This window comes from Ochlerotatus camptorhynchus, unplaced genomic scaffold (genome assembly GCF_037179485.1).
Source record: "Ochlerotatus camptorhynchus isolate MF236.1 unplaced genomic scaffold, CSIRO-AGI_Acam_v1.1 ptg000070l, whole genome shotgun sequence".
Lineage (NCBI taxonomy): Eukaryota > Metazoa > Arthropoda > Insecta > Diptera > Culicidae > Ochlerotatus > Ochlerotatus camptorhynchus.
The window spans coordinates 1,076,767-1,088,706 of NW_027040560.1; the positions used below are offsets into that span (position 1 = coordinate 1,076,767).

Consider the following 11,940-nt stretch of genomic DNA (forward strand, 5'->3'; position numbering starts at 1 on the left):
CTGTTTGTAGACAGCCAGTTTGTTTTGCCTTGAGAGGCGGGATCTGCGGCAAATGAGCGGATACAAACACCTAACCAAGGCGGAGCACTTAACTAGGGTTTTCTCTATGTGCGAGCGGAACAGGAGCTTCTCATCGAACAACATCCCGAGATAAGTAACATCAGTGGACCACTCGACCACAGGAGTGGAACTTCGAATCAGAAAGTGGCTCCACTGGTCATTTGCGAACACTAGCGCACCTAGCGGTAGAAGGCATCTTCGGCCTGCAGTTAAGATAGGCAGCATGCTATGATAGTGTGAGTGCACATAGAAAGCCCATGTGGAACGCTACCACATCACATCGCTCGTTGAGCAGAAAAACGAGCACTTTTTGATTCACCGATTTGTTTGCACTTCCCCTTCTGTTCTGTGACTCGACCCTTGTACCATCCATTATTACGGTACAGGAGGGAGACGGTTTAAGTTTTAATGATTGTCTGTGAAGGAACATGATCGCTTGGGTTTTCGAGGCGTTGATTTTGATTTTCCACGTGGTGGCATAATCAGTAAAGGTGTCAAGGCATCGTTGGAGCTTGTTCGTAATTTCACGAGGCATCCTACCCTTGACGGCTATCGCGGTGTCATCTGCAAACAGAAAGAACACGCAACCGTCTCCTAGAGGAGGGATGTCCGACGTGTAGATGCTGTAAAGCAGTGGTCCCAGCAGACTCCCTTGCGGAACACCTGCTGGGATCGGAAATTGTCCCGAAAGGGAACTATTCAACGACACCCTGAACGACCTTTGCTGGAGATAGTTACGGGTGATTTTCACAAGGTATGGTGGAAAGTTGGAGTTACAAAGCTTGTATATAAGTCCGTCGTGCCAGACATTGTCAAACGCCTTTTCGACGTCTAACAAGGCCATGGCTGTGGACTTGGATACAGCTTTGTTACTCCGGATGTTATTCATCACCCGCACTAACTGATGATTGGTGGAATGCCCCTTACGGAACCCGAACTGTTCCGGAAGAAGAATGTCATGTTCCTCCACAAACTTGTTTAGTCGGCTGAGGATCAATTTTTCGAACAGCTTGCTCAGCGCTGAGAGCAGGCTAATCGGTCTGTAGCTTGACGGTAGTGAAGGGTCTTTCCCAGGTTTGCGGATCGGGATGATTTTTGCCACCTTCCAGATGCTTGGAAAGTAGTGCAGCTCCAAGCATCTGTTGAAGGTGGCAGCTAGCAGCGAGTACACCCTCGGGCTGAGATTTTTCAACGCTAGGTTGAATATTCCGTCAAACCCGGGAGCCTTCATGTTCTTACTGTATTTCAGCGCTGAGCAAATTTGTTCCTCTGTAATCCGTTCTTCTGGAGGGACGGCACAAGGGGAGGCATCTAACGTCAGGACGCACTGCGCAACCTGGTTCTCGAGTGGACTTGGGATTTTAGAGCCAAGCAAATGCGACTGGGCAATGTGCTCCCCAATCGCATTGGCCTTCTCTTCGTTGGTGATAAGCCGTTCGTCATTGACTCTAAGTGGTGGAATGGGCTTGGGGTGAGACTTCAGCACCTTGGCAACCTTCCAGAATGGTCTGGAACGGTCGTCCAGGTTCTGAACGAGCCGCCCGAAACTCTCGTTCCGGATTGAGACCATTCTGGAAGCGATCTGCCGATTCAGATCGACCATTTCGTATTTACGCTGCAGATCCCCAGTCCGCTGAAACTGGCGTCTACGAACATTTCTGAGCCGAATCAAGAGTTTGGTGTGGGAATCAATTGCTTGAAACTTACCCCTCACAGGAACTCGTCGAACGCACTCTTCGTCAGCCACGGATATGGCTTGATGGAGACCCTCCAGAGCCCGGTCGATGTCATCCACTGTGTCGAGCGGTGGGTTGTCGTCGATGTGGCGGTCGACCACGCGTCGAAACTGAACCCAGTTGACTCGATGGTAGTCCTTCCGCTGGCACGGTGCAGGGGCCACGTTGTAGCCCAGCTCGGTCAGCACCGGTTGGTGGTCCGAACTCAGGTCGTTGACGGCAACCGGCTTGGCTAATCTGGTGTTTGCCAAGAACAGGTCCAGCGTCGATGGGTTGCCCGTTGGTGATGTGAAGGTTGGTTCGTCCGGAAACCAGACGGAATAGAGACCATGCTGGGAATGGTCGAATAGCAGGCGGCCGTTCTGGTTCTGCTGGTAGTTCCGCCAGGCCTCGTGCCGGGCGTTCAGGTCCCCTCCGATTACAAAGCGGGCATTGGTGTGGGTTATGATGGCAAGGTCGTTCTTGAACTGCTGTGCTGTACCATTGCTAACGGTACATTGCCGGGGGCAGTAGGCGGCGATGAACCGGACGTTTCCGGTCGATGTTTCCACCTCTATGCCAACGGCCTCGATGATGGAAGTGCGGTAGTGGGGTAGGGTGCAGTACTTGATGCCTTTCTTGATGATGACCGCGACACCGCCCCCCCTGGAGCTGGTGCGATCAAGCCGGACAATGCTGTGGTCGGGCAGCCAGAAGCTGTCACCGGTCTTGAGGTGAGTCTCGGTGAGAAGGCCCACGTCGATGTCGTGCTTGCGGAGGATTAACCGTACTATAGGAATCTTGACTGTACTTATACCTGCGTCGAGTAGCATATTATTAATACAGAGAGGGAACAATACATACAGCAAAATACTGAAAAGGGGAGTTTCGCTTCTTATGCTACGGGCACAAAACGAGACACCACCGTCGAAACGACTATCAGTTATTCTCTTCCGGAAGTGAACAATTTCATCATGGAACCGAAAACCAGTGGAAAGGCCGCTAAGAAGTCTGGAAAGGCGCAGAAAGTCATCGTCAAGGGAGAGAAGAAGAAGAAGGAGAAGAGGAGACAGCGCAGGAAGGAAAGCTATGTCATCTACATCTACAAGGTGTTGAAGCAGGTCCACCCGGACACCGGAGTCTCGTCGAAGGCCATGAGCATCATGAACAGCTTCGTCAATGACATCTTCGAACGTATTGCTGCTGAGTCGTCCCGTCTGGCTCAATACAACAAGCGCTCGACGATCACGTCCTGCGAAATCCAAACTGCGGTCCGTCTGCTGCTGCCGGGTGAGTTGGCCAAGCACGCTGTCTCTGAAGGAACCAAGGCCGTCAGCAAGAACACCAGCTCAAAGTAGATTCGTACCATCCAAACAATCAATCGGCCCTTTTCAGGGCCACAAATCGATTTCCAACGTGAAAGAGCTTTTGATGATTTATTGAACTTTTAAATGTTCGAAAGCTCGCGATAAGAAATCAGTTGATTTGCCTTATGAAAATAATGTTGACAAAAAGAATAAGAGGTTGTATCCAAGGTGGCTACATATAGGTGTTCTAATGTGTCAAATTCGTGATTCAGCCATGTTGGATTTTTGTATGGGACAGCGACCGAGTTTGTTTACAATTTGCTCTAAAACCGCATTCCCCCCCCCCCCGCGACCTCCTCGCCTATATAGTAACAAAGCTGTATCACCATTTATATACCCACCATGGTTGTATCCATGACACGACCGTACGGTTTTGACGTCTGTGATTTCTATATGGGGGTACACTTTGTGAAAACCAAAAATGGAACATGAAATAATTGTGACACGCTTGGCGTGAATGGCGAACAGACCGACCAAATAGGCCTCGCTGGTGGATTCCTGTAGCGCCATTAACGGCCGAGCTCTGGAAGCGCAGATCGGTCTTGAAGTCCTGGGCGATTTCACGGACCAGAGACTTGAAAGGCAACTTGCAGTCAGCAGCTCGGTCGATTCCTTGTAACGACGGATCTCACGCAGAGCGACAGTTCCTGGCCGGTAGCGATGAGACTTCTTCACTCCTCGGGTGACCATCTGTTTGAGAGGAGCCTCTCCTCCGGTGAACTTACGAGCGATCTGCTTGATGCGGCCATTATACGATGTGAATACGTTGAACGCAATCTGTTGTATAAATATTTTAACTACCCAGCACAATCATGGGCATTGGCTCCAAGCAATATTTAATCAGATTCCAGACGAATCTGTATGATAGTTAATAGAACAGAAAATGAAAATATTAAAATGAGGTAAGGAAAATAATTAAAATATGGTTCAGATTAATACCTGGCTGAATAAAGATACACATTATCATTTATTATATAAGACCACGTAGTCCTACGTCACCATTGCGTACAACCTCATAGGGCTGTTCCTTGTAGTTTTTCCAGGGTGGCTTGTTGGGCCTGCCCCAACCCCCTGTCTCGCCGGGGGACCATCGTGCACAGCTCTGTTTAGAGTCCCACGCTGGCACTAGGACGGTGATCAGCCGCTCCTAACATGGAGAACAGACGCCGTTTTGAGCCGCACCTCCATAGTGAACAGACGCTCGGGTTTGGTGAAGCACTTCCTCTATCACCGTACTATGGTTACTGCGCCAGTGTTCGCGTCGCACCTCTTCACTTTGCTATTGCCGGACTGGCAACATTGCCCAGGCTACGCCACCCAGCTGTGTCCATGTTTCCGCTGGTAGTGTTTTGTTATCATATGACTCGAGGAGGCGTGAAGTAGAAACTTGTTAGGACCAGGGCTAGGTATTCCGCTCCTTCCAGGTTGTCAACTCACCATTTTGTAGCCCAGAGTTACCTCTATGGTTTTAACTTTGCGTAAATTCATCAATTGGCGAGTAATCATCGGCTTTCTCTCTCTCCTTTTTCCCTCTCCAGTTACCCTTCAATCCCTTTCTGAGCACTTGTATTGGCGAATCAAAGCAAAGCCAAAACTGGTCATGCGACACCTAGTTTTTACAAAAATGATGATGTACTAAAAAAAATGTCATGCAATTTGACAGATATCAAAACGTCATTACCATTTTCACCCACTCGCCACCTGTGAGTCAATCGTCACTATGATTCTTCAATTCTCACGAGACAGACTCTGCCTTTTTGCATCTCGAACCATAAGTATAGCTGTTCATCCAAGCATCGTCCGACCATTCGATCCCCCGCTGAGGGTTGGATGGTAGGACCAACCGGTGACAATTAACGATTTTAAATTGGCTCACTACTTGACTAGCCTATTGGTCCCAAGCAAATCGACTAACGTACCCCATTCTAGTATAAATTCCAGTACTACACTATGTTTGTTTATATAGATTCTCTATGAAAGTTTGACAGATAAAATTAGGAGCACACCGCAATCTTCCACAAGCAGGCACGGGTGTCCCACAAGTATCAGATACATTACATAGAGGATAGGAGGTGATAGAAAATGAAGTCGGAGAAGAGGAGTAATGGAACAATGAAAATACATTGTGGATTAGTAGGATAAGGTGATCCACAATTGATGTTAATGGTGCTAAATGTAAACATAAACAAAGCAGAAGTTCATATGTTAATTTTCTTCTTCTTCTTTCCTTTATTTAACGTCGGTCTCTGTTCCGCAATCTAGTGCCAATCACCGACGGACATCGATTGCCGTCCATTGACGGCAATCGAATGTGCAGGAAGGCAGCTTCTAAACCTGCGTAGCATATCACACCCACTCAAACACACATGGGCCGGGACCAACGGTTTTACTTCCCTTCCAAAGGAAGACGTGACCAGAGATTTTAATGCCTCAGAAAAATCCCACCGACCTCGACTGGGGATTGAACCCAGACCCATTGGGGTGAGAAGGCAGTCACGCTTACCACTACACCACCGGCGCCGGCTCATATGAGAATAAACTGCCAGTTCTACTGTGATCTGTCAAAGGTTCTTGGTAAACAAAAACGTCAGCTGATCGCAACTGTCTCGTGGACAGCCATATTAGTAGGTATTATTGAGTTCTCCAAGCAGGATCTCACGAACACTACACTAATAACATAATTTTACACACACTAGCGTATACTGTCATGTGCACGTTAAGAATCAATCTTCCATTTATGAGTAAAAGTGAACCCATTGTCAATAAAAGCGGCACCACTAATTAATGAGTAATTCATTATGCCAATTAAGTAGTATTTGTTAGCTACTGTTAGCTGAAACTCATTGTTGTTAAAATAATTTACTCATTAATGAGTAAAGCCACCTTTATGAAAAATGGGTTAACCTTTACTCACAAAAGGGTACTTGACTGTTACCGTGCAAGCGTAGGGTTTGTTTTCGTTTTGTTGTTTATTTTTACTTCTGAATGACAGTTCTTACAGCAAACAAAAAAATTCTCACAGCTAACAAAAAAATTCATCTCACTAACACACGCAAATTACACCAATACGAACCCGCCTGGAGAGGACTATAGTTGATGAGTACAAATGTTTCCTCAGCTGTTTCTTCTCCTGTTTGCATTGTTGTTCCAATGCCGCTACTTCTTCTGGATCACTGCATTCCTCTTCCTTTTTGGCTGTTTCGGAGGTCATGGTTGTGTTTAGTTTGGGCACATTTATTACTATTATTCTTATCCACCTAAAAAGATTAACGATGAGGATTTGGCTAGTCAATAATCTCATTCCGTGCCTTATGATTCTCGAACTCGATGATTCTATTGATTTCCAGGCTCATCAGTTTTATACCATCCAGGGGAACTTGGTATTGTACCCAATGCTTTCCTTATCTCCATTCATCTCAGCTACTCGCAAAGTATTGTGATATGGTGGGGGGAGTATTATATTTTTTTTCCCAAGTTTGGCAGATCGCTTTAGGGTTGTCAGCACCGAACCCTTTTTGCGCAAGGGCCTGACATGCCACCTTCTTTTCGTAGCCAGCATAAAAACGTGATCACATATCAATCTAAGCGGGCCCAGAGCGTGGACCCGCGTCTATGCTCACTACGGCAACTTGTTATTAGTAGAGATAGGTGTGCCACCTCCTTGTTTTTTGCGAGTACCGGTATTTCGATACTAAGAGGTTCAGTACCGGTAACGAGACCGGTAATACCGATAAATTACCGGTACCAAAGGGTTTTAAGAAAATAAATGAAAAAACCTGAATTTCTCAGAAAATTGTGAGAGCTCCTGCAATTTTCCTGAAGTTCATTCATCTATCCAGAAGTTCCTTAATTTTCCTAAAGTTTTCCAAACTTAAGGTCATGGAACATCTCTAAACTTCCCTGAACTTCTCTGGTCTTACCTGAAGTTCTCGTTCCTCCATGTCAATGTTCCGTAAATTATCAAGAAGTTCTTAGCAATTCCTTAACGTCCCAACAATTTTTCTAATATTGATGAAATTTCTTTCAAAACCACGCAATATTCCTGAAATTTTTGAAAGTATCTATAATTTTACGGAAATTCTTGAAACTTCCAATAATTAATTAAATAAACTACTTTTCAAATACTCTTAACACTCCTAAATCTGCTTAAAAATCTGAAAACTTTCCTTTAGTTCTCAGGATTTCTCTGAAGATCTGAGAACTTTGCTGAAGGTTTTCAAATTTTCCTTAGTTTTTAGTTCCGTTAATTAAACTGCACTGAGGTTCTCTGATCTTCTCTGATGTTATTCAAGCTAGTCGGAAGTTCATGCAGTTGTACACCTGAAGATTTTCCCTGAACATTTCTGGACTTCTGTTATGTTTCCAAAATATGTATGAAGATTTCTAAATTACGCAGGTGTTCTCTGGAGTTTCTCGGAATTTATAATTATAGAAATGATCCTTTACAGATCGTTAAACTTCCTCAAAAGTCTGGGATTTCCTAAAATTATTGCGTCTGCCCTTAAAATCTCTGAGCCAGTCTGAAGATCGCAAGAACTAGCTACGCCAGAGAGATCATTTCGCCGCCCAAAATCTTTCTTTAAAAAATGTGTGAGATTTACAATAGCAATAATAATAATAATAATTGTACACACTTTGGAGAACTGATATTCTTGAAAAGCTGCAAGAAACTTAAGAAACGAAACTAACTAAAATTTGTGTGGGAAAAAAAGAGAGTAAGCTTATACTTTTTATAACGGATTCGTATATTTTAGAACACCTTTTGTTCTAGCACTTTTTCGATTAACACATTTTTGCATCTCAAAAACAACGAACAGAAGGTTGTTCTGGGAAGGGAATGGTTATTTTTAGATATCTACGCAGATCGCATTATGTCCCAAACATATGCGAATTAGGGGAAATGGCTCTAATGTTGGCCTATGGATCTACGATTGGGCCCATCGCTAAAAATCTGCTATTTATCATTTTTATCTAGATGAACGCGTCATTGGGACGGTACTAATGGATATTTTTGGTAGCTATTGAAAATTTAGTCGATTGCCCTATCAGGGAATGTCTTTCATCAAAACCACTGTAACATTATCACAAACCATTTCATTTGGTGTGGAACGTAAAATTTATTTCGTCCAAAGGATAGCAAATCACAACATAAATAAATTACTAATTGCCCCTATGCGTGCAATTTAAGAACCTTAGAACCTAATTGGGAGACACGATGAACTAGAATCCGTTACTGGCTCGCTTGTGCGTGCGTTTTGTTTTTGTGATAGTATAAGTCCCCGAACCCACCCCAGGACAAAATGAACCTAGTACTGCAGCAAATGTACGGTGTTCACGTGGCATTGGTAGGGAAAATCGTCCGCATGGATCTTGATGTGCTCCGCCCAGTCGCCCTGTTCCAGGAAGCTCTCCGTACAAACCCGGCACCGATACTTGGTGAAGGTAAAGCAGGTCCTATTGCGGATGTGCCTAGCCAGTGACGGTGCATGCTGAAACTGTTCCATACAGTTCGGGCACTGATGGGGCCGGTTGTGATTGCGCGAGTGTTCCGTTAGGCCCAGGGCCGTTTTGAAAGACTTGGGACAGTAGCGGCAGCGATACTTTCCGCCGCCGGCAACGCTAATCGAAGCAATAATCACCGGGGTAGGCAGTTTCGGTCGGGGTCGTTTCACGCCAACCGCTAGGAAGACACCGGATTGTCGCTTCCGGCTCTCGGCACTCGGTGGTATCTTATGATTGATTGTGCTAATTTCATCAACACCGTCGCCACCAACACCAGCACCATTATTGATCGGCGGCTTCGATTCGACCAATGATGATGGTTCTATCAATAGAGCTAATTGGTTGGTTTCTGGTTGTTGTTGTTGTTGTTGTTCTAGGTCAGTCTTATCAGTTTCGATTGTCGCTTGGTTTGTTTCTTCTAATTGTCTAGATTTGATAAGTTCATCGACACGTTTGGCGCGAGCCCGGAAGCGATAGAACTCCACCAGAGATCGCTTGCAGTGCTGACAGACGGCACAGGCGGGTTCGTGTTCAGGGGAGAGCTGCAAGAATGAATGTTTAAGGTGGTTAATTGTTTATTTGGATTTTTTTTCATTAAGAGTCTATTGTGAGAGCTTTACGGAGCCGTGATTGTTTTCACTTCTTACAGAAGGGTTATAATGTTGCCTTTCGTTGTATGTGCATGTGTGTTACGAAATAAAGTAATTCATGCGGGGACGGCCCCGGCGTAGTAGTTAACATCCATACCTCTCACGCCAAGGTCACGACTTTAATGACAAGTCACGAATAACCCAAGAGTGTTAAAGTGACTATAATAAAAAACAAACAATTCATGTTTCTAATTGACTACTGGACAATGGTCCCAAAGTCGTATTTACGAAGACTAAAATGTTTGCCCTTAAACCATAACGAGTGTCCAGGACTACATTGTTCACATCATCAAGCGGTCACAATCCATCATTCTACACATTAAATTACGTTACTCACTATTGAAAATCAGACCCACGATGGATACATAAATGGTTTAACTTCTTTTCCATAAATGCAGTTTTGAGCATTTTCATCGGAACTTTTATTAATAAGAAGGGTCAGATCTTACCACAGTCTAGTTAGCCCAACAATTGAAATAGGCGGAACCTTTGCGTAAACAATGGCTTTGAGGGGAAGTTCACCGCTTCGAAAAAAATAATTACGTTTTGATTTTTCTAAAAATATTGAAAAAAAGTATCAAAAATCTATAAAAATTACATTTTTTCTAGTTTTTTAAAGAAAATTCACGTGCAAAAACATGTTTTATAAGTCATTATGGCATATAGTTGGACTCAAAAAACCACAAAACATCAACTTTTCGGTTTTTCTGAGAGTCCAATTTTTTTTCATGATGGGATAGAAAAATTTTTTTTGCATGTAATTTTTGACAAAAATCTAAGGAAGAAACTGATTTTCTTGGATTTTTGATAATTTTTCCCAATATTTTTAGAAAAATAAAAACGTACCGAAAATATTTTTTATTTTTGGGCCGGTGAGCTTCCTCTTAAACCGAAATTCCTCGAGAATCAAAGCATATCCAAGCAATCTAATCATCTCATATAGCAAACTTCCTTTATCCAATGGCATTGGTAGTTTGGGTGGGAGTGTTTTGATTCTCGAGAATTTCGTGTTTAAAGTAATTGTAGCTTCCAATGTTTTCTCTAATGTATCATCGAAAAAATGGAATTTTTAAAATGATATTAATTTTTATTCAAATCACTGGTAAATTCTATCAGAAAGTGATTTCCAGTTAAGTATGTTGGTCATGACCGATCAGAAAGTTATCAAGGCATTTCTCATGATGAAGTTTTCCAAGCAGCACCGTGCTTTTCCATAATTATTCATGAAATTAACGGTTTTGTTCGCAATTAGTATATTTTTCAGGGATGCCAATAAAAAAAACTGTTTTGGTCCTCAAATTGGCTAGAATCCACTTAAGTATAATGTTTTTAATATGAAATCGGGCTAAAATTTTTCGAGAAATTCAATTCCGTGCCCAGAATTTACATATAAATCGATTTAAAAAGTTGAGTATAAACATTTAAGTGAAAATAAGAGGTACGTTAAAAATGAATTACTGAATCGTAATGTACCCATTTGGTACGTCACTTTTCCGTAGAAATCTGGTCGATCGACTTGGTCATTGCTGAAATCGTATGTCTATCCAGCGGGACACGAGTTTTCCGGGAAGCTTTGAGGTACGTTCAAAATCCTTGAAGGTACGCTATGGTACGCTATTGGTACATTCCAAAATACGTATCAACTTTGAAATTCGTTAAGTTTGTCCCGCTGGATAGATTGACGTAGGCATCTGACCTACTTTGATAACATATTGAGAATCTCCAATCACAGTCCACAGTATGAAAACTTGTCTCCTTCACTGTAACATTTACACACAGCTCATGTGAAGAAGAGAGAAAGGTCAACGAGCCGCCACTGCAGCCGACAAAAGTGGCATCACCAATGACACCAACCAGCTGAAGGCGCACCAATACATGCATGTGAGTATTTACAAGCAAAGTGCTAACAGTCCATCTAATCTAGAACCTCTTTCTTTCTCTTTTCCTCTATCGTCTCTGGCCGCCCTTATCCAATGTTTTGCAATTAGACTTACCCGGACATCGGTACATTCGAAAATGAGTTCTATCAGCTGAACAGCTTGCGTAGCACTAGTTTCGTCGTCCGACGGATGAATGCATTCCCCAAACGACGACATTAGCACCAGATTGTCCCTGGCCAGGCAAAGCCGGCAGTACTCCGTTGGCGACTTCGCAGAAGGCCTACAAAATAAGGGACGATGAGAAGTGGGCAGGAAATGGAAAATCAATACTGCTCTTCGAAACCTTGGAGGATGGCATTGAGCGGAACTACTTACAATTGCAGGTTTTCGAGGGCAAGTACACCATTCAAATACATTTTCCTATAGGATTATAGAGGTCCGAAAAAAAAAGATGATTCAAACGTTTTGGGTCTGCAGATAAAATAAGGAATTACCACTTCCACTCAAGTTGAATTTCACAATTCAACTGAACTAGCGAGGGGAAGCCTCCTACTGATATTTTTTCTTTGTTGAGCTTCCCCACTGGTATTGGTGAGTAGGAGAAGCCGCTCGCTGCTGATGATGATGATGTTGATCCCACAATTGTGTTTGTTTTGTTTCGTTTCTGCTGCTTCTGCACGATTCTTGTTTGTATACAAGCAACGATACGTCCGTTGTCCCATACAATCTTTCCCAAAACGTCCCGCCCCAATACCTACCGCTTCCG

At 43.7% G+C, this 11,940-nt stretch overlaps 2 protein-coding genes across 2 annotated transcripts; one reads left to right on the top strand and one right to left on the bottom strand.

The window, feature by feature from the left end:
• Positions 1–2,749: 2,749 nt before the first annotated feature.
• On the top strand, positions 2,750–3,133 carry LOC135697330 (histone H2B-like). The gene has a single exon (XM_065216947.1). It carries the CDS (start codon positions 2,750–2,752, stop codon positions 3,131–3,133), a length of 384 nt encoding a protein of 127 aa, XP_065073019.1.
• A 5,315-nt stretch (positions 3,134–8,448) lies between these two features.
• On the bottom strand, positions 8,449–11,709 carry LOC135697331 (transcription factor E4F1-like). The gene is made up of 3 exons (XM_065216948.1): positions 11,550–11,709; positions 11,289–11,454; positions 8,449–9,186 (listed from the first exon to the last, which is right to left on the bottom strand). The coding sequence occupies exons 1-3, from the start codon at positions 11,588–11,590 to the stop codon at positions 8,449–8,451; spliced, it is 945 nt and encodes a 314-aa protein (XP_065073020.1). The 5' UTR covers positions 11,591–11,709.
• Between the last annotated feature and the right edge of the window lie 231 nt (positions 11,710–11,940).